Genomic DNA, 22,876 nt, shown 5'->3' with positions numbered 1-22,876 from the left:
AAGTTAAAAAGAAAAAATCAGAAGTTAAATTTACATGAAGGATTTAGCCTTACTTATCCTGGCTTTTGTTAATGACAGATCAAATTTTAGTCATGGCAATTATGCTTGGCAGGCTGATTTATCTGGATAGCACTGTAATTAGGTTCTGAAAATTATTCCAAAGGCTGTAGATGACCTCTGATGAAGTGGCTCATCCCCAAGGTATGCAAGAAGGGCAATTTTAAAAATAATAAATTCAGCAAAATTCTCCTTAAACACATTGATGATATTACAACATAATAAATGACTGCATCCACAAGCAGGATAATACCATGGTTTAGAATTCATGTATTTAAGTAGTTAGGCTTGGAACTAAGTGTATGTTGGATAATGAAGGTCAACAGAAATTAGTGCTTTTATGTGAGCTAGAAGTGCAACTGGTTAATCACTTTCTAGACTTGTATATGGGAGACAAGGAGGAGGAATTATTCTGTGAGCTATAGGTGAAAGAAACCTTAAGGGCACATTATGCAAGAGTCTGTAAGATAAAATGGCCACAGAGTTCTGCTTCTAATTTTGTACAGAGAGGAGAAAAAAGAGGCAACAATAATCCAGATTAAAATATTAATCTGTATTTTTGGAGTGATGCTTAGGTACATAACATTATGATCCATAAAGCTGGAATTTCAGTGGAGCAAATCTGACTTCCACTGGTGTTTGTAGGCATACCTGTTCCATAGGTAGGAGCACAGCCTTGGGAGCCTTGAAGAACTGAAACATTTGCAACTGAAACAGTTTTGGTGAATTAGTTTGACTACCAACAGAGCAGGTAGACTGGGGTCTTGACTGAGGTTTCACCCAAAGCCTTTCACTGATCATGGAGCAGAAACAAGCTCGATTTGCTCACAGCTGGGGACATTCCAAACCCACCCTCTGAGTGACCCTGACTTGGCAGGGAGCTGGACTAGATGATCTGCAGAAGTCCCTTCCAACCCTAATAATTGTGTGATTTGTGTTTCCCCTCCTGAGCCTGCAGTGTTAACACAGTGGGGAATGTTAACCTGCAACGTGTGTTAGCTCCTGGTGATATCCCACCCTGGCAGGTGGCTCAGCCTGCTGCAAGGACAAAGAGCACTTATGTGTGACTAAAATGAACCCCATCTGGAGCAGCTCTCCCTGAAGCTTCTGGTGCTGCTGGCACATCTGTGTGCTCTGCATTCTGCTGCAGGATCTGGAGAGCTACAGGATGCGCCTGGACCCCGAGATGGACCGACACAGGTATGAGAGAAAGATCAGCTTTGCCGGGGTGCTGGATGAAAATGAAGATTCAAAGGATTCCTTACACAGCAGCAGCCACACCCTCAAATCTGAGGCTGGCTTCGAGGAGAAAAAAGGTTTGTCAGAGCAATGAGGCTTTTGTGTTCTCAGGGCTTGTGAAGTGGCGCTTGGTTTTGTGTTTTCATTTGCATAGACTGTGTTTAAAAGCAGGCAGCCATGAAGTCACGTGGCTTTAAATCATTTCTGAGACGCTTTTGGCCTTCAGGGTTCAATCTAATGAATGTGAGAAGCAAAGATGTTAAATTTTATAAAAGTGCTATGACTGAAATCGATCAAAAGCTTTGCACAATTGCTAAAAAGGAGTAAGCCCTGTTTGAAACTGTCTCTTAGTGGGATGCTGAGACAAGCATCACTATTTGATTCAATGTAAAAATAAAGATCAAAAGTTGTGATTGTTTTTTTTTTTTTCTGATCACAGTTTTTCATTTTGGGGAAATCACAGACGAAAGGGAAGATTTCTATTTTTCTGTGGAAAATCTGTTTGGAAGTCATGGCATCACAACAAATTAGTGTGATTGGTCTCTTGAATTCTTTGCTACCACATGAAAAATACACTGTGTGGCTTTTGGTGGCTAGCAGATTGGTGTTACCAACATACTCTATCCTGTACAAGCAAATTTCAAGCTCACTGTATTTGCTGAGAATAGCAGATTGTTTCCATTTCTGAGCCATCTCATGCAAGACTCACATTCTATCTGATGGTACAAGTGTTGCAATACAATATAGTCATTGTGTGTGTTTGTAATTAGAGACCAAACTGCCAGATACCCCTGGATGACCCTCTTACAAGTTTCCTAGAGCTATTTACATTCTGTCTCATAGTAGTAATTCACAGGTGCAGGAATTTGAATGATGATTTTGATGATTGCTTGAAAAGGATATAAATGTCTAATGATTAATTCACAACAGTGAGGTCTGGTTTTCCTCTCAGGAATGTCCATTAATGATTAGGAGGAGCTTTTATTGACTTCTACAGGCTTTGGATAAAGTTTGTGTTGTCTTCAGCTGTGACCTTGCCACAATTACTGGAGAAAATATTAGAAGTGCTTCCATGATTTGTGTGGTATAAAACTTTCTCCAGAATTGTGTGTCTGGTGGGCCAGCATGTGCAGACAGATGGGTACCCACCTAAGAAAGGTGAGCTGGATAAATTGATGCTCAGCCTCATTTGTCCACTCATGGTATATTGGCAGCCCAGAAAAACACACAGCCTGATGGTCTGTCTGCCAGTCTAAGATGTGTGGGATGTCTCCACCTATTTAGATGAGAAAAAGTTTGGGTTGGGGATTTTTTTGAGGATAGTTACGACAATTACTTGAAACCGCTTTTAAGCTTTTCAGAGAACAGTCCTGGGGATATTACCTGAGTGGGAGAATACCTTCAAAGCAGCAATCCTGCTGGAAAATACTGGTGGAAAGGCCCTAACTATCCTCTTTTTCTTAGAGACAATGCTGACTTAGCTTTTCCTTTGCATGTCACTGTGCTACAGGCGTAATGTATTTTTGCAACAGTAGTATTGACTTTCTGCATCCTTTTCTCCATTAAACTACAATTTCCTGCAGGTTTATTTGAGTTTTTTCCATTATCCCTTAACCCTAACCTGATATGTAGTTTTCCTTCACTAAAGCTGCCTCTTTACAGCATTTTAAGCATGGGGAAAGTGACTATGGTAGGAAGGTTGAATCGTAATATAACTTAGCAAAAACGTAATTCCAGTATTTTAGAAGCTTAATAAATGTGAGATGTTATATTTTAAAAATCACAATAATTATGTTCTTTTCTTTGGCCACAGCATATTCTTCTGGAAATCCACCTGGGCCAAACACTACAGATGCAGAGGCATCTTTCATAATCTACATTTCCTAGATGAGAAAATGTCGTTGTGTGGATGTAACTAAATTTTGCTTGCCTGCAGTGAGAGGTTTCTTTATCTTAAACCTTCTGATGAGTACTAATCTGTTTCCCTTCATTTTTCTGGAGTGTTGAAAACTTTGCTGTCATTGCTGCCCCCAGGCATGGCTTAGCAGCTATCCAAAAGCCACGGGTTTACTGTGTAGGATCTGCTCCAGGTAGGTCTGAAATACAGGCACTGCAGCTAGGTAGAGCAGGCTCTCAGATGGTCACATGTACTCTTTGGGTGCCAAAATGGGATCCTGCAGACTTCATGAAATGCAGTTACAAGTGCTTAAGCAGCTTGGGATTCGTGGAGCTGATCTGGACACTCTTCAAGCAGTAGCAATTGCTAAGGAGCTTAGCGTGGTCACTTGGAGGGAGATTCTTTGGCCAGACAACAGTGGTTTGCCAGCTGACTTGTGAGGACTGAGGGGTAGCTCTCAAAACTGTCAGCTGTCTTTGGCCAGGATGCTAGCCACTGGAAATGGGAGTGGGAGTTCCATTCTGGAGGAACTGGGGGCAATCTCAGGAGGAAAGGTGTGTTTGCTTTATCCCAAAGCCAAAACATAATTCTATTTAAATATTTTGCTTATCCATGGTATCCAAAAAAGCTCTGTGCTGTTCATTCCCAACCACACACCAAAAGGTAATTGATGACACGTGGCCTTGCCTGGTTAGATCTGCAGAAAAATGACTGAGTGTTGCAACATTTGGACTGACATTCTGCCATGTACTGCCTTTGAACTAAGAGGAGAATGAAAGTGCAAACAGTCGGTGCTTTAAACATTGAACCATTCCATGCGTGTGCTCATCAAAAATGCCAAGTGTCAATGGATGTTGTTAATGCCTGAAAGCTGCTGGTTTGTCTGAAGGAGAAGATCCACATGCTTCTGTTTCCTCTAAAGCATTCTAATGATGAAGAGTAACATGCAGAGACACGGATTTATGCAAACTTTGCTTCAAAGAAGTCTTACGTGCTAGCCTCATGAAGCAGACTCCCCTCTGTGCTGTAGAAATAAATAATTGATCCTACTGCAGAGCTCAGGGAGGTTTACACAACCCAGGCCCATGGGAAAATAGGTTTGTCCAAGGTGGCTTGTTCATGCTTGGGATTCAGCCAGCTATTCGTAGCAAGAGGTGATGCTGCACTAACCTGAACTCTAAGGACTGGCCAAGAAAACTGCAATTTACATCCATTAGCAGATCCTGCTTCCTGGCAGGAATTGGTTCCAATTGGTGTGAATTGTAGGATTTTCTTGTCCACGTTTTGGGTTTGTGTCAGCACAGATGGCTCCACTTGCTGGTGGTTGAACAAGGGCTAATCCCAAGCACAGGCAAGGCCTGAGGTGATGTAGCAGGATCTCCAGGACGTGAGGTGTTGAACACTCTTTTGTGAAGCCTCTTTACTCTCTGACTGATGGAGCTGCATTGGCGTTGGCTTTGAAGGGAGCCTCTGATCCCACATTCCTTGGCAGAAGACCTGGCAGCGAAGGGTCGGGAGGGCGGGGAGGGCCAGCATCTCTTTCTTTTTTTAAAAAAAAAACGGGGAAAAATTAAGGGGAAAAAAGTCCTCTTTTATTCTTTTAATGCAGTTCCCAGCAGGAAGATCAGGATAGGAGGAGGCTCCCGCTTGCTCCAGATTAAAGGAACCCGCAGTTTCCGGGTGAAGAAGGGGGGTTCCCTTTCCAGCATTCGCCGGGCCGGCAGCCTAAAGAGCACCAAGTTATCACGGCAGGACTCAGAGTCTGAGAATGAGGAGCTGCAGCTGTCCCACAGCAGGGACACTGTCACTGATATAGGTAACTTAGATGAGCGGGTGGAAAGGGAGGGGACACTAGGAAGGACCTTAAAACTCTCCATGTGATTGCAGCAGAGCTAGAAATGACAAGAGATCCCCACCTCTGCAGGCTAGGGAAAAAAAAAAAAAAAATCTAGAATCTAAAATCTCTCTTCAGGGCCTGGGAGGAACACGGCCCAAATGCTGGGTGCAGCGTCGGCTCCGTGCACAGATTGTCAGTTCAGCACCGTGTTAGAGCATCTTGGAATGCTGGCCTGCCAGCCCAACACCTGCTCTGTCCAGGGTAGCACATGCATATTCACATGCACACACCCCTAAACCAGATATAAGGAATGCATGAGTTCATATTTATATATGATACTTTATTGCCCACGGCAACAGATTGGCTATATGTATATATAAATATATATATATATATATATATATATATATATATATATATAGGCATGTACTTCATATCCCACGTGGGATATGATGCCATAAGCATGTCAGGTGACATGTAAAACATGTATTCCTCTGTGCAGAACATAACATTCATGTGCTGCATACTGTATTTCTACATGCTGGCACATACATCTATTTTTGTGGCTTACAGCTGCTTTCCTTAGGATTTAAAAGATGGATGTCCGTGTATTTATCTTATGGAAACAGGATGTGCATCCTACTTGGCGAAATCTCCACCACAATTGAATTAAAGGGCTTCCCCCCTTCACTACTGGTGTTAACCAAAAGCTGTGGATACATTTGAAGCTGAAATAACATCCCAAGTTTAATGGTCATTTTTATGTTGTCCAAAAGATGCTTCAGTAGGAGAGCATGGAGAGTAGGTTTGTCAATTCTGTAAACTTTGACAAGTCACAGTTCACTTAGAGAAGAGAAAAAAGGTAAACCAAATTCATCTCCAGCCAGTTCTTAATATCATTAGTATTAGTTTTATAGGAGGCCCATAGGGTAAGCAGTGGCTAGGGGAAACAGGGGTCAGTGGAATTCTCAGGGAAATCTCTCCCTTGGCTGAGTTCTAAAGTGTTCTTGTATGCCAGAACCAGGATTTTTTTCCCCTTTCATCCCCATGATATTAGCAGTCTCTATGGGCAATTAGCAGGGACTTTGTTGGCATTTCCAGTTGGATGCCACTTCTGGTTGGATTTTTGTTGATATTTTTAACCACAGAGCCCAGTCAATGCAGATCACTAAACCAGCCATTTGCATCATCTGAATGGTGCAAAGGATTTGTTTATGATGGATTTGGATTATCCACTTCCCTTCCATTAAAGGAAAAAAAAATGGAGGGACAAATGTTTGCTACAGACAAGATGGTCTAGGGGTCAAGTCCAAATAGTTCTTGTAAGTGTCAAGCCAGCACAGGACTGGGGAGGGATGTCCAAATGCAGTCTTTCCAGTGTGGCATATTCTGTGTACTCTCATCTGTTCCCACAAGGCTGGCCTGGCTTACAAGTGCTGTCCCTAGTCTTAAAGCACGTGGGGAGCAATAAAAACAACAACCTTTTGGGTATTTTTCTTTTGAAGAAGGGAGCCCTTGGAGTGCGAGCGAGCCCAGCATTGAGCCTGAGGTGCTGAGCAGCACAGGCATGGAGGAGAACTACCACCGCAACATGTCCTGGCTGCACGTAAGTACCAGTGCCAGCAGTGCTCCCAGGGATGGGATTTTCACTAGAAAAACCTTTGTCTGGCAATAACCAGATCAGAGTTTGTAATTTTTCCCATACAGACTAAAGGATCTCAAACGTAAGTAAGCTGCGACCTTTGGAAATTGTGTGTTTGCCATTTCTAAAATGGACTTAAATCTTCTCTCTAGCTCATGTATTTAATTTTTTTTTCTCCCCAGGTGTGCAGGGACAGCCATACTACCTCAGATGAAAAACACATTAGTTCAGTCCCTTATCTCCAGCATGGTTAATAGTGTGTATTTCAGGGAGAGCATCTGAGCTTCTGGGAAGGGGCATTTTAGAAGCTGCCAACAGAGCCTTGTCCAACAGACAGGGAGTACAACACTGCAGGTGTGATTTGATCCAACAGATCCAAGAGGTGTAGAACCCTGCAGGTGTTCTTTGGTACCCTTTGGGCAATCTCTGTGCCTGTGGTTTAGGTCAGCTGGGCAAGTGTGCTCTGCTCAATCCCCTGGTGTCCCCAGGTGCAGTGTGCCCAATGTGTCAAACACACACCTTGGGTTGACTCACTGTGCAATGGTTGATGGTGTCCTGTGTATGTGAGTGAGCACAGACCCTCTTTGATTTCTGAGTTGCCTTTTGGTATCTTCATTTTTCTCCAGATATTTCACACAGACTGCTCTCAGCTGCCCCATTCCTATGGGGTGTGGGCAAGAACAGGCTTAATCTTTTATGTCAGAAACAGTTCTTGATAGCTGTCTTTTTCAGATGAGGCTGGCAGGGCAGGGAATTTGAATGCTCAGTCTTCCAATTCAATACCTCAGTCCCTGGACTGCCCTGTTTTCTGCCAGTACTCTAATGTTCTTGGAATGATCACACCTAATTTGGAAATCCCAGTGTCCTAAACTGAGTGTGTTAGACAAATGTATATGTATTAGATGCTGCATCACTAGAGGATAGGGGAATTTCCCTAGTTAGCAGCTTAAGGTAAATCATGGTGCCCTTGCTCAGTGTGGTAGGATGCATGAACTCGTGAATTCTGAAGGAAACTTGAGGTGTTTGTCTCACTTTACACGTGATTAGCTTGCATGGGAGAAGGGAAAATTTGAAAAATCAGCTGATGCACTTAATGACAGACAAGTACCAATATTACATGACAATGCTATTTTTTTAATTTGTGAGAAAGAAAGTGTGGGTAGATGGTCACTAAAACTATGGGCAAAGCAAAAGCCTACTTTACTTAGTTCTCACAAGCAAACAACTCTGAAGATCACTGGTTCAAATTTGTTTTTTTCAGATTTGTTTTAGATTAAGCTCCTGTCATTTTTAGAAGCTTAAACATTTTAAGGTTGAATATGATGTGGCAGCCTGTAGAGAGAGCCAGGAGACTGGCAAGAAACCATCTGAGTTACACCAGAGAGTAGTCACTCAGAGCAGCTAAATTCAAAATATTTACCTGACTTTTAGGTCAGTTTTACTACTCCTTGCTGCCATATGGCAACACCAGTATGTTGGAACACAGAAGCCTGAGAGTTTTGAACTTTCTGTGCTTTCTGACACTGATCCCCAGGAGAACACTGCTTTTGACTTGAGGCCTTGGAGAACACTTCCAAATTTGAGTGATGGAGTTAAAATCACTGTTGTGTAGTTGGAATAGAAGTGTGTAATGTCACATGGTGAAAGGTTTGGAATTTTGGGCTTTAGATGTAGTAATAGGTATGGGACAAGATGGTGGTTTTTGGTTCTGTCTTCTTCCTTGCTCTTCATGGTTTCAGGCTGCAGATTTTGGTTGGATAGTTAGTGCTGCACTGCAGGTCACAGGAGTTTGGTTATTGGGTCAAAAGTATAAATAATACAGGTGTTAGTTCTTTTTTGGACTCTTTAGCTTTAAAAGACCTTGTAACTAGCTGGATTCATCTCAATTTTCTCATTTTTATCTGGTAGCTGGAAGTGTTGCAGAACTCTTTGTAGGTAAGATTTAAGAAACCAAGCCCAAACACGAGAAACTCATCTCCTTCGTGTTTTTAATCCTGGCTCTGAGTGAAGACAGAAGAAAATGAAGACAAGCCACTAATTAGGTGGTGCAGTTACCCCATTTACACTTGTAGAAACAGCAACTGAACCAGTCACCATAGAGCTGGACTGGATGGGTCTACCCAATGCCAGTGAGGGAAACATACATAGAGCAGTTGACACAGCTAATTTCTACTTGAGAGCATACTGAGATACCCCCCTTGCACCCCTTGAAGGAAACTAATCCCCAGACAAGGTGTGTTTGCAGCTTTAGGAACAATTGGCAATTGATGGTTTCCAGCACAAGCTCTCATTTTTGAGTAGTGATACAATAGCTTTTCTGCAAACTGAGAGGATGCTGTTTTCCTCAGCCTTAACCTTGCCACCAGCCCAATATACACATTTATAGCAGCTCTTTTTGTTTTTTTTTGTTAGCACAAATGGTTCTTTAGCCATGCCCAGCTAGCAAGTATGAAGAGCTACACAGACCACACACCTTTTTAAAGCTGAGGTTCACACCTGGGCTGAGGAGAACTTTGCTTGGCTGTCCCAATCACTGCCTGTGCCACTCCATTCTCTGTGGGTGACTACTTATTTTTTTTTTTAATTCCCAGGTTATGATCCTGTTGTGCAACCAGCAAAGTTTCATTTGCACTCACGTCGACTACTGCCACCCGCACTGCTACCTGCACCACAGCCGCTCCTGTGCTCGCCTTGTCCGCGCCATCAAGCTGCTCTACGGGGACACTGTGGACTCCCTCAGAGAAAACAGCACTCTCAACAACGTGGCAAGGGGCAAGAAGCAAAAGGAGGTGAGTGTGGGAATGGGAAAAGCAGAGTATTTTGGGGTTTGTACAGGCGCGTCGTGATTTCCTGTGAAAAGTGTTTGATGTACTTGCATGGTTCTTTCATGACAAATTGAAGGCAGGTTTTCCTAAGCTTAGCTTTGCTGTAAAAGACAACCCAGCAACTAAGTCATTCAGCATTGTGTAAGGAATGCAATCTGTATTGACTGGGATGAATCTTGGTGGCTGATACAAAGCTTAGAACCTGACTTCAATTTTAGTGTTCTTCTACTTACCACCCTGTGGATTCTGTCTCTGTTCCTGTTTTTTCCTTGTCTGTTAGCAAGAAAAACTCTTGAAATTCTTGTAAAATCTTCTGTAATTTCTTTCTTTTAGGTCTGAGCTCTCAGCTGTTCCAAGAATTGTATACATATATATACATATATAATATACACCTTATATACACACACATATATATTATATACATATATATTTATATTATGTACATATATAATGTATTATATACATGTATAATATATATAATACATTATATACATAGATAATATATTATAAACATGTTTCATATATATAATGTATAGAATACATGTATTGCATACATTAGTCACTAATGTTTGTCTCATTTTAATGACCATTTCAGCACTATATTCAGACAACTTTGTGCCCTTTTTATATGTAAAAGTGTACTTTTAACTTTAGTGGGAATAGATTTCTAGTTTCAGGAAAGTGCCCACCCAGGTACCAACTGAATTTTGTCAGTAGTTAAGCCACAGCAGACAGAGTACAGTTATCCTGAATAATTGTAATGTCATAGCCATTCAACTGCTTTGCAGTAACATTGAAAACAGAAGTGTTCATGAGACTGTCATGAAGGTTTCTGTTGGGTAAAGAGGATATCACCCCTGGCAGTGGCATATGAAGGAGAAAAATTCATTCCATTTCTTCATCAACACGGAGATGGTTTGTTTCCTGTCAAGTTAGAAAATTAAAGGATATTTTCAAGGAAGAAAGCACAGAAGAGGTGAAACAGAAGCTTTTCTGCTTTCCTGAAAACTGTAAACCTCACATTTTTCCTCTAGCACAGAAAAGTATGAGTGATTTGGAAAGAGAGACAGTCATTTCCTCTGCAGAAAAGATGAGTAGCTGGTATGTTTCATGAAAGGTAGCAAAAAAAAAGTGAATTTCTGTGCCTTGTTCCCTCTCCAAGTCTGAATTGCAAGACAGAGATATGCATTTTATCCTACACCAAACCACCAAAGCATTTATGAAACAGCAGGAGAAAGGAAATTGAGATGCAGTGAGGTCTCCTATGAACACATGCAGGGTATTTGCACAGACCTCACTTCCAGAGAGCAGTTGACAATTTTCATTACTTTTTTCATGGAAATGAAATGGAAATGACCTCAAGTTGCACGAAGGGAGGTTTAGACTGAATATTAGGAAGAACTTCTTCTCTGAAAGGTTTGTCCAGGCTGCCCAGTGGGGCAGTGGAGTCACCATCCTTGAAGGGCTTTAAAAAAATGTAAGGATGTAGCACTTGGGGACATGATTTAGTGATGGATTTAGCATTAGAATACTGGTTTGGCTTGATGATCTTAGAGGTCTTTTCCCACATCTATGATTCTGTGAGAGGAATCATTCTGTGCACTAAACACTTCCTTTGGTAATTTTTCAGAGGGGAAGCTGTAGACTTTTTTTGCCTCTAACCTACTTAACTAAATACATGGGTGTGGCACCAGTAAAGATTACACAGTGAACATTCACATTCTCCATTTGGTTTACTGTCTTCTGCCTTAAGATTTTATTGAGAAAAGCATTGTTAAAAATAGAAGAAAATTCTGTAAGATGTGTTGTTTCACTGATACTAGGCCTGTTGCCAGCAAAGAAGAAGGCTTTGTGCTACAGCTCTGGTACCAGATGGTTTCTGGTATATGGAAATTCCTCTTGTACGTAATTTCCTTTTCCACATTTTGAGAAATATCAATGTGAACTTCTCTTTCTTTTTATTTCCTTCCAGTGCTCAGACAAGTCATGCTTGAGGACTCCTTCTCTTAAAAAGAGAGTGATTGATATCAACTTGGAAGGGAAGAAGGACTCTGGAATGCTAAAGTACATCAGGAATCAGGTACTGATTAAGCCATGTGCTGGTTAGGGAGGCAGATATATAGGTGCCAGGTTAAAATGCAAAAAGAGGAAAAATACATATGGATTTCCAAGCTCATGTTGAACTGTTCCTGATTATTAATCAGTTCAGCCCTACATCTTTTTCCAATCTGAGTAATACTAAATTTAAATCTCTTAAGGAAACATGATCAAAGAATCTTTTGAACATTTTAGCTCCATTAAATCACAGTCTGCATCTCTGGCTTTCCATAGTGATGTAGGCACCAAAGCTGAGGATACAAAAAACCAAAGGATTCCCAGGTATGTAATAAATGCAGCCTGGCAGTTTAGAGTATTAGTTTTCCTTTTTCTTACTTGTTCAAGGTTTCTGAAGAAACAGGACTCTTTATAAGCCTGTTCTTAATGAGAGTCTAATGGACCTGCATTGCTGTTTGTGCACCACTTTGGGAGAGTTTGGCTTTCCTTTTTTGGTGTTTTGGTCATGTGAGGGACAAGCAAAAGCCTCTAGGAACCAGCTTGGAAACACTGCTGCTGGCAGCCACGTCCTCTCTATGGAGCATTTTCTGAAGTGGATGAACCTAGAGGTTATTGGTGGGTAATCTGCAGGCATGGCTTGGTTTGTTGCAGGTCATGAGCCTCTCCCCTGCCCCTTTGTCACTGCTGATCAAGGCAGCTCCTATCCTCACAGAGGAGATGTATGGGGACATCCAGCCAGCAGCCTGGGAGCTCCTGCTCAGCGTGGATGAGCACATGGCAGGAGCAGCAGGTGAGACCCAAACCCCTTAGCATGGCTCACAGCCCATCACAGGACTCTGCAGTTTTGTACTGGAGGAATCTGAATGCCACCAAGGGTTTCCTGGGGGCTCTGTGGAAAAGAGGTGGTCAGAAGGATCCTGGATGTGGTGGGTATTTGGAGAATATCAAAATTATTATTTGCATTCAGTTGGGTTTGTAAGCAGATGAAACAGTGATTTAGTCAGTCCAGAGTCTACTAAAGCATTTAGTGTGCTGCCTCTTGGAAATTTTAGTACCAGTTGAGAGCTCACACCAAAACTGACACAGGGAATGAGAGTGAAAGTGTCACAGCTCCTGTTATGCTGTAAGGAAAATTCTCATGTTGCATGGAGACAGCAGCACTGCTCATTAAGTACTGTTATTATATGGTACTACCTAAATTTTCCATTTCCATTTGGTTTTAAAGTGTACAGATGATTGCTGTTGGCACATGGTTGAAAGGCATCTTTAAGACATAGGATTAGGACATCATATGCCTGTGAAAGTAGTACTTTGAAATTCTGCACATGAGATAAAATTTATTACAATTTATTACAATTACAATAAAATATAAAATCATATATGTTGTTGCAAAGAAGTAATAAGAATTTTTCTGCTTTGAGCTTGGATCTTCTCCCATGGAAATGATCTAGGTTCAGAATTTATCCTTTGGCCAAAAGATGACTGACCTAATGACCAGCTGTGAAAAAACAAAGAGAATATGTCAGAAGAGGTATTTCATTAGTGATTCAAAGTATTAATGCTACTGTAAAGCATGATGCACAATTCCAGAGCATCTCTTAAAGGCAGAGTTTCTGTTAAATCAGCCATGATTAATCAACAGAAATCACTTGGAACTCTTGAAAGCCAAACTCAATTAGTCCCTTTACTTCAATAGATGTTCTTATTTTAAACAAGTCATGGCTGACAAGATGAAAGGTGCAATTTATTTTAAAAAGCAGGTTTTCCAGAAGAATTTAGAAGCTTCCTGTAATGCTGTGTGGCTCCAAAAGGTGGAATCACATGTGCTTGGTGTCATGAAGCAATACAGTTTTCTTCAGGCTTGGTAGATTAGTGATCCTATTTATGGAGCCAAGATGGGGTTTTGGTGTGGGTTTGTACACTTTTTTTTTTTTTTATTTGGCAAATAAACATGTTATTGAGGAACACAGGTGATCAGATACTCTCTCCCTGCAGCTGCCATGTTCCTCCTGTGTGCTGTGAAAGTGCCAGAGGCTGTTTCTGACATGCTGATGTCCGAATTTCATCACCCAGAAACAGTGCAGAGACTGAATGCCATTCTTAAATTTCACACACTGTGGAGGTTCAGGTATCAAGTGTGGCCAAGGATGGAAGAGGGAGCACAGCAGATCTTCAAGGTAGATAAGTCACATGAAGCTTAATGATGACATTTGCAGCTTGTGGGATAGATGTGTAATGACAGCTTGCCATGAAATTTCCAGAAACTCTGTTTAGGGAAAAAAAAAGATTGTATAAGTCTCACTAGTGGGGGAGGTGATATGAAGAAGTCCTGTATAAAACAGAGAAAATAAAATGAGGACTTAGGTCAGGAGATATATCAGAGAAGCTGTGTGTCATACATGTTACAGTCCAGTGAGATACAGAGGTGGATAAAATTGGCAGAGTTAATTTATGTCTTGTGTACTTGTGCTCATGTTTAATTAACAATAATAGCTTGCTCTAACAAAATGTCTTCCGTGGTTTTGTTTAGATTCCTCCTCCAAGTATAAACTTCACTCTGCCTTCTCCTGTGCTGGGAATGCCTTCTGTGCCAATGTTTGACCCTCCCTGGGTCCCTCAGTGCAGTGGGAGTGTGCAGGATCCTATAAACGAAGATCAGTCGGTAAGCAGGCATCCTGAGAGTAAGCACTGTTTTATCCCTGTAGAAGTGTGTGGCAAATTAAGCCAAAAGATGTGAATTAACCTCTGAGATTGTCTTTTGTTGGAACCCTGGAAACAGGGAGTTTTGAACTTCCTGTGCTTTCTGGCACTGACCTCCAAAAGAGCACTGCTGTTGACTTGATGTCTTGGAGAAGGCTTCCAAATTTGAGTGATGGAGTTAAAATCACTGTTGTCTAGTTGGAATAGAAGTGTGCAATATCACATGGTGAAGGGTTTAGAATTTGGGGTTTTGGAATATAGGTAGAGGGCAAGATGGAGGTTTTAGGGTGGAGGTTTCTTTCTTTCTTCTTGTCCCTCTTCTTCTTAGAGTTAGGTAGTACTTTTTAATTGGATGGAAAATGCTGCACTGCAAGTCATGGGTGTTTGGTCATTGGGTCAAAAGTAAAAATAATTTGGATGTTAGTTTTTAATTGGACAATTAGGCCTTAAAAGATCTTGTAACAAGTGAGATACATTGCCTTTTCTTCATTTTTAGCTTGTTAGCTAGAAGTGCTGTAGCACTCAGTGTAACAGAGATAAGAGTTAATAAACAGCTGAGTCCAAACATGGAATTCCATCTCTTGTGCATTTAATCTCGACTCTGTCTGAAAAGAAAAAAACAACATAAAAAATCAATAGTCATTCCCAGCTGGGAAAAAGATCTAGTGTAGTCTGTGTAGGACACAGAATTTTCTACAAAGGGCATCAGGCTTTTCTGTTTTTCCACTGAAGTACTGTACTGCACCTCATATCCCTGTGAGGGACACTTAGATATCTAAGCAGCACACAGCTGCTCTCTCTCCAAAAGAAGATTTTTTCAATATAACTGCCTGAGAGATGATTTTATCTGTTCATGTGGTGCCTCCTGGGAGAAGCTTGCACCAAAACTTATTGCAGGAGTCTCCTAGTGAACCTCTGTTCAGCTGGCACTACTCTGGTTTATATTTAGAGCTGCTGAACTTCACTGAGGTGAAGCCTTTATCAGAAAATCTGTGTGCATTTTAACAACTTGAGGCTGTGTTTCTTCTCTGTTCCTTCCCAACAGAAGTCATTTTCTGCCCGGGCTGTGTCCCGCTCCCATCAGCGAGCTGAGCACATCCTGAAGAACCTGCAGCAGGAGGAGGAGAAGAAGCGCCTGGGCAGGGAAGCCAGTCTGATCACTGCCATCCCCATCACCCAGGAGGCCTGCTACGAGCCCTCCTGCACACCAAGCTCTGAGCAGGAGGAAGAAGGTGTGCTCTGGGACCAGGAGCTGCATTCCAGAGCATTCCCTACAAACACAGAGCACTGCTTAGGGCAGTGATGTTCAGGAAATTTGAGTTTTTAGTGTTAGGAAGGTCCCAACCACACCCATTTGTTGAAGAGTCCAAGTCATTGAGAAAAAGTGTGTTTGAAAATTAGTGTAAAAAAAGAGACAAAACCTTGGCTATATTGAGTTCTTTCTGGGTGATAAAGAAACTGACCCTATCTGCTCTAACTTCAGCCAATAACTTGCCAACATTTAACATCTCAAAGCTCCCAGCTTCTTGTAGGATTTAAACAAGAGAACATGCAACAGTAGGAATGAAATCTGTTTTTCCTAACTTAAACATTTTCATCATTAAAGGGTGGGAGGAATTGCTCTTTGGCAGCATCTATCTTAAGAAACAGACCTTAGGATATACTGAATTGCCCCTGGGGTTTTCTAGCTTTCTGGTGAATAGTGGGGGGGGCCCAGGTGACCAGATCAAGCTCAGTACCAAAATTTCAGCCAGCCAAAGTTCCATGACATGAGTCACAGTAAGCTGAGCCTGTGGGTGAGGAGTTTTACAGAGCACAAAGGCTTCATTAAAGGCATTGCAAGGTATGTGCCATGAGGGTTGGTGAGATCCAAGCATACACTGGGAAATCTGTGAGCAGAAATCCGAGTTCTTATGAAAAACTAAGCACCAGCAACAGTGATGGTTAACGGGGAGTGGATGAAAAGAAGAAGAAAAGAAGTATAAGGCCAGCTCTATCACAAAGTAATGCACCAGAGCACTGAGCACTCTTACAGACCAGTGTTCTGTTGTTTCCCAAAGCATGAGCAAATTACCTATCTGACTGATCTTGACAGCTTTTAAATTGTGTCCTCTGAGTGTTACCCGACGTGACTTCCCAGCATTCTGATTTGGTTGTACCAGCTATCCTTCAGAAGATTCCCTGCAGCCTGTGGGCTGGATCTGGACTGACATGCTGTGTTCTCTTTGTCAGTAGAAGAAGTTGCCAACCTGGCGTCCCGCCGTCTGTCGGTGAGCCCGTCCTGCACCTCCAGCACCTCCCACAGGAATTATTCTTTCCGCCGCGGCTCCGTGTGGTCGGTGCGCTCAGCAGTCAGCGCAGAAGGTGGGTGGCTCCACCTTGGAGTATTCCCTGCTAGGGTTTCACTCACTGCAAGCCTTTCCTGTTCACCCATAAAGCTCTGGCATTTCCCTTTGCCAAATATATTCCCAAGCTTGAGACACTTTATAATAAGTTACTGCCCTTCATTATTTTATTCAGCCCTGCTGTCACAACATTTTCTCTTTCCTCTCATGTTCTACTTGGAGAGTAGGGCTACAGGGAGCACTCTAGCTGAATAAAAAGGTATTTTATCAAAAGGAACTGGGTTTCCTACAAGAAAAAAAATGCAAATTGAAAAATTACATATTTACAATGAAAATTCCTGATCAAGAAATTGGCTGGAGGCTCCATTCCTACTTGGAGATAGCAGTAAACCTGTCATGCTTGCACAGTGAACAGTGTTCTGATCTTTGTTCTGTGTGCAGAGCCACTAACTTAAATATTTATTGTTGGAACCCTGAAAACAGGGAGATCTGAATTTCTTGTGCTGTCAGGCAGTGACCCCCCAAAAAACACTGCTTTTGACTTGAGGTCTTGGAGAAGGCTTCCAAAAATGAATGATAGAAGTAGAATCACTGGTGTGTATTTTGAATAGAAGTGTGTAATATCACATGGTGAAGGGTTTGGAATTTGGGGTTTTGGAATATAGTAATAGGTATGGGACAAGATGGAGGGTTTAGGGTGATGGTTTTTTCTTTCTTCTTGTCTCTCTTCTTCCTGGGTTTAGGTAGAGCTTTTTAATTGGGTGGAAAATGCTGCACTGTAGGTCATGAGTGTTTAGTCATTGGATCAAAAGTAAAAATAAGTATTAGTTTTTAATTGGACTCTTTGGCTTTAAAAGACCTTTTAATGAGCGAGATACATTGCCATTTCTTCATTTTCAGCTTGTTAGCTAGAAGTGCTGTAGAACTCACTGTACTGTAGATAAACAACTGAGTCTGAACATGAAATTCCATCTCTCATGCCTTCAATCCCGACTCTGACAAAAAAAAAAAAAAAAAAAAAAAAAAAAGTAATAGTTTATCTAACATGCCTGGGTAGTAGCACAGTGTATTCCCTAACCCTTCTTCTCTTTTTCTTCCTGCTCCAGATGAAGAGCACACTACTGAGCACACCCCAAACCACCACATGCCCCAGCCACCCCAGGCTGTGTTTCCTGCCTGCATTTGTGCAGCAGTGCTCCCCATTGTCCATCTGATGGAGGATGGAGAAGTCCGGGAGGATGGAGTAGCTGGTACTGACCTTCATTAAACTTCAAGGGATTGTTGCTTAAGGGTGGCAGAACCAGTTTCAAAACTATTTGAATGTAGAGTTACAATAGAAATTTATCTTTGTAGGATTTTTCCTTTTTATGTTCTACACAATTTGTGTTTGGCTTTGAGGGGCTTTTGCCCTTTCAGGGCTCTGAAAAAGCCCCTAATTCAGAAGAAATATTGAGAACCTGGAAAATAATCTGAGAGGGGGGGAGATGCAAGGATGGTAAGAGGTCTAACACAAATGTTCTTTGAGCAGTAATTTTAGAAGCTGGGCTTGTTTGGTGTGATTCAAAGGAAACAAAGACTTAGAAAAACTGGCTTAGACTTTACAACTTGGAAAGTTCAGTTTAGTTTGGCTATTGGTCTATGATGGCCTCATAAATTAATAGTGCATTTCCTTGCATTTATTTTTAGAAAATGTTAATATGTGGTGGACTATTCTGCTTCCTTCATCTCTTGCTCATCCCATCAGCTAGTCGCACATTGAACTTCCTGTTACATTTTGTATCCAGTTTAATACATCTTGTATACAGTTTTAGCTGTATGTAGCCAGCCCTCTAAACAATGTATGTGTGGCCTTGTGATCAGATCTGAGACCTTTACCTCTAAAAGCACATAAAACTTATTCTTACTTAAGTACTTGCTTATTCTAAAACTTAAACTTACACCTCTACTTTATGTATGAGTGGTTTAATTTACTTCAACCCATTCAAAGGTTTTAATTTAATTCCTGCACTCTGATTTCTTTCTGAAGAATCCAGAGAGACTCTTGACTTACAGACTCCAGCACATACCAGCTCATGGCTTTTCCAAGAGATTGTTCTGGCCCAGATCACGGTTCTGATGGTTTCTTTTCTCTCTTACAGTGAGTGCAGTTGCTCAGCAGGTCCTGTGGAACTGCTTGATTGAAGACCCCTCGACAGTCCTGCGCCACTTCCTCGAGAAGCTCACCATCAGCAATCGACAGGTACACTGCCCTCCCAGGTGTGGGAGCCCCTCAGGGCAGGGGCACAGCACAGTCACTCGTGGGCAGCACTGGGGAAGCACATTTCCTGTTATAACGCATCCTTTGGCTCCAGTCTTTGCCCACTGATGCAAACAGGACACAGCTGGTTTATCACCACCAAGGGTCTGACTTGCTCCAAGCCAAGTCTGAGAGTGTTTGGTGACCATGGCATAGGCAGCATTGCCTTCACTCATGCCACTCTACTCAGATTCTCTGAAAGATGGGGTGGCACTGTGTCTCTGCAGCTTATTACACTGCCTCCAAGAGCGTGGTAAGATTTATGGAACAAAAGCACACTGGTTCTGACTGTGTAGAAGGCAGGGACATTCTCCATAGCACTTTCTCAACTGCATATTTGGTGTATGATATCTGCTTTCAAGCCACTACCTAAGAACTCTAAAATGGATAGCAAATTTGAAAAATGTCAGGAAAGACTGTCCTTTTGTGCCTTGAGCAAGCAGGTGTTGGTGGACTTTATTTCTGAGACTTCTCAGCCATCACCCACAAAGCTTTTATTTAAGGTCAGAAGGTCACATCTATTTCATAGAATTGATTGGGTTGGAAGCAACCTTAAATATCACATACTTCCAGCTCCCACCACTGGCAGGTATTCCTTTTACTACACCAGGCTGCTCAAACCCCCTTCAAACCTACCCTTAAACACTTCCAGTGATGGGGCATCCACACCACCTGTGGTCAGAGAGGTGGTTTGTTCAGTCCCTTTGAGAAGAAAGCTGTAATCTGTCCAGCCTCAGGGACCTCTGAGTTATTGCAATCTGTTGTTTCACCATCTCTTCAGAGGCCTGCCACAAGTACAGAACACAGAGAATAGAAGTATTTCTCTGGAAGATGTCACCAGGTGTATCACTGGCATGGACTGTCCTGTGCACATCCCTGCCTACAACACTGGATACAATCTGCTCTGGGGTTAGAGGGCCATAGAAGACATTTGTGATCTGTCTCTCTTTGGCTGACATTGAGGTTCTGTCCCTTCTATAATCCCTTCACACCATGAGAAATATCTTAGTTTATATTTAAGGCAGGCAGCCTCCCAAAGAAGAGGAGTTAGATTCTGCCCATACCTCCCACTCTGCAGCCTCTCTCAACCTCCTGCTGATGAACTGGATTTCACAGATTATCTGGGTAGGCAACAGGGACACTCACAGGGGCAGGAGTGCACAGTCAGTGGTGCCACAGTCAGTACAAATTGCAGCAGGAGGGACTGGCCTCTCTGAGATAAAATGGGAAAGACACTGGGTGTTGTACCCTGGGCCTTATTTTGCAATGTGTGGGGGCAGTAACAGGTGTATGGTTTCACTTCATGCACTGAGAGACAAAGCTGAAAAAGGAATTATGGAAAAATGGGAATAAAAAAAGCAAGAAAGGACAAAAGGAAGAAATCTGTTCTTCACTTTTTGGTGGGAAGAAAACACTTTTGCTTTTCTTTCAGGATGAGCTGATGTATATGCTAAGGAAGCTTTTGTTGAACATTGGAGACTTCCCTGCTCAGACATCTCATATCCTTTTTAACTACTTGGTGAGTAGCTTGTGGGCCCACTGTGTGGCCCAGAATCTCTCCTCTGCCTTCATTTATGCAATAAATGCACTTAATTTTTCTTATATAGCTCATACTTGCTCCTGGTTGTGGGTGCAAGCACTTCTTGAGAGAGGAAAAGGAACCTTTCTCTTTTTATTAAACCCCTGATCAACCTGTCATGGATTTCTGAACTGAACCTCAGCCAGTGACTTGAAGAAAATTAGAAGGGTCCCAGCAGCAGAAACCTTTAATTATTTTACTTAGTTTGGGTTCAGAAAGTGCTTTGATAATAGTCAGTCCTCTTGGAGCAGCTTCTTTAAAGATCATGGACAAATTTTATAATTAGGAGGTGAAGCAGACAGCATGTTTCTTCTCCAGGGAGTCTCCTGTAATTTGTCTGCATGGCAGCACTTCAGAGCAGAAAGAACAGGAAGGTTTTTTTTCCTTTTCCTCCCCTGCAGTGGTGCTTAAAGCTATACTGCAAGAGTATATTCTGTCCCCAGTCCTCATGATCTCTAGAAAAAGGAAGAATATTACAGGCAGATGTTTCTTTAATATGGATAAAATTTCAAGATGAAAGTTTATTGAGTTTATCCCTCTGAGAGAAGAGAGGTAGAACAATACTGTAATTCTGTGCTTGTATGCTCTGCACAGTTCAAAGAGTTTGCACAAGCTGATATTCCTCTTGCTTGCTGCCTGCAGGTAGGATTGATCATGTATTTTGTAAGGACTCCTTGTGAATGGGGCATGGATGCCATTTCTGCCACTCTCACCTTCCTCTGGGAAGTGGTGGGCTATGTTGAAGGACTCTTCTTCAAGGATCTCAAGCAGACCATGAAGAAGGAACAGTGTGAAGTGAAGCTGCTGGTGACTGCCTCAATGCCAGGTATAAGAAATAAATCTTTAAATCTCCTTCACTTATGGCCCAGTTTATCAAAAATAAGATACATCAGAACTGGATCAGAAAAATACCTGTTACAAATGGCTGTATATTTTAAGGCAGTTTCCTTCAGTAAATTCTACTGTTGATTCCTTGGGATTCAAAAAACCCCTTCAGGAGCTCTAAAAGAAGCAAAGGGAAAGTGAATTAGAACAATATTTTAGCCCAGAGCTTTGTGCCAGCTGGGCTGTGAAAGGCTGGCAGGAGCATCATTATAAATCTCTGCCATTCAGACTCTGGCCATCATGAGTCAGAAAAGAGATAAACAGGTTTAATCTTTTGCATGTGTTTCTTCCTCAGAGTTGGCAGCTGCTGCTAAAGTCAGCTCATCCTTTAAGAGCAGATCAATTTCTCATTAAACTGTGGAACTGTGATAATATGTAAACCCTACTTACTGGTTACTACTCCCTTAGTCCATCTGCCTGTCCAGGCATGAATTTCAAGCACCACTCTTCCTCCATGGGCCAGTCTCTTTAAACTGAGTTAATTAAAGAGGCCAGGGAGAATGCAACAACTTTTCTTTCTCTAGGCACAAAAACCCTTGTTGTGCATGGACAGAATGAGTGTGACATCCCAACACAGCTTCCAGTCCACGAGGACACACAGTTTGAGGCTCTTCTGAAGGTAGGAGTGAGTTTTTGAGCTGGACAAATTGCTTGCATTTACCTTCCATGCCTGTATGGCAGCAATCCATGCATGATCATCCTGTTCCAGTGTCAGGAGGGAGATTCTGCTCATAGGCATGTCTAATGTCAACATTAGACATGAGAGATTGATCAAGATCAGAGTGAAAACGATGGTTCAGTAGCCACAAAAATATTTTGGTATCCAGGAGCTATGTGGTCACTTTCCCTTTCTGCCAAAAAATTTCCTGGTTGATTTTAATTGAGCCACATAGGAAACAGATTTGTAAAAGCCTTCAGTTTGTCTGACTAAATTTTACTGGGTTTTGAAGGGTCAGTAATTCATGTCTCTGCATATCATCTAAGTCTTGATGAATACCCAGCCCATATGAAGTCATCAAGATAAGTAACACCAGTCTTGAGGATGTGATGTCAGCATGCCCTGATTATCACAAACACACTCAGGTACCTCATGATTAAAAAAACCAATAAATAATTGGGGCCAGAAGAATTTCCCAGTCTGACTGAAGCATGCATGTTTGTGTCTTTATAGATTATTACATGGATATTCTTCTTTTGGGTGTTGTGATATTTGTACAAAACAACAAAAAAGTAACAGGATGTTTTGATTTCTTTCTTTTCAGGAGTGCTTGGAGTTTTTTAACATACCTGAAACTCAGTCTTCTCATTATTTTTTAATGGATAAGCGTTGGAATCTCATTCATTATAACAAGGTAAGGCAAAGATAGAGCCCATGTGACTTTGTGACTTTTCATCTTGCTTCTTTGTAAACATCAGGGCTATCTAAAGGAGAACAAATCTTATAAATAGAGTTCTGTCCTGTGTGCATCACATCCTTAGTTGTGTGTGGTGAAAGACTGGAATTTGAGAGAAGAGGCAG

General features: G+C 41.8%; 1 protein-coding gene across 3 annotated transcripts in view; it reads left to right on the top strand.

Annotated features, from left to right (window-relative positions):
- The window catches only part of UNC80 (unc-80 homolog, NALCN channel complex subunit), a 121,045-nt gene that overhangs the window by 56,188 nt on the left and 41,981 nt on the right, over positions 1-22,876 (top strand). For 2 of the 3 annotated variants that reach the window (XM_056495900.1, XM_056495899.1), the window contains exons 26-40: positions 1,208-1,373; positions 6,536-6,636; positions 9,264-9,461; positions 11,470-11,577; positions 12,204-12,342; positions 13,548-13,729; positions 14,083-14,214; positions 15,298-15,484; positions 16,485-16,616; positions 17,704-17,847; positions 18,736-18,836; positions 20,326-20,412; positions 21,115-21,298; positions 21,882-21,976; positions 22,620-22,709. In XM_056495900.1, coding sequence (XP_056351875.1) covers positions 1,208-1,373; positions 6,536-6,636; positions 9,264-9,461; positions 11,470-11,577; positions 12,204-12,342; positions 13,548-13,729; positions 14,083-14,214; positions 15,298-15,484; positions 16,485-16,616; positions 17,704-17,847; positions 18,736-18,836; positions 20,326-20,412; positions 21,115-21,298; positions 21,882-21,976; positions 22,620-22,709 — 2,046 coding nt within the window. Of the gene's footprint in view, positions 1-1,207; positions 1,374-4,802; positions 5,010-6,535; positions 6,637-9,263; positions 9,462-11,469; positions 11,578-12,203; positions 12,343-13,547; positions 13,730-14,082; positions 14,215-15,297; positions 15,485-16,484; positions 16,617-17,703; positions 17,848-18,735; positions 18,837-20,325; positions 20,413-21,114; positions 21,299-21,881; positions 21,977-22,619; positions 22,710-22,876 lie in introns of all 3 variants that reach the window. The other variant, XM_056495898.1, reaches the window with a different exon arrangement.

This window comes from Oenanthe melanoleuca, chromosome 7 (genome assembly GCF_029582105.1).
Source record: "Oenanthe melanoleuca isolate GR-GAL-2019-014 chromosome 7, OMel1.0, whole genome shotgun sequence".
Taxonomy (NCBI): Eukaryota; Metazoa; Chordata; class Aves; order Passeriformes; family Muscicapidae; genus Oenanthe; species Oenanthe melanoleuca.
This window is presented reverse-complemented; position numbering and strand designations above follow the sequence as displayed.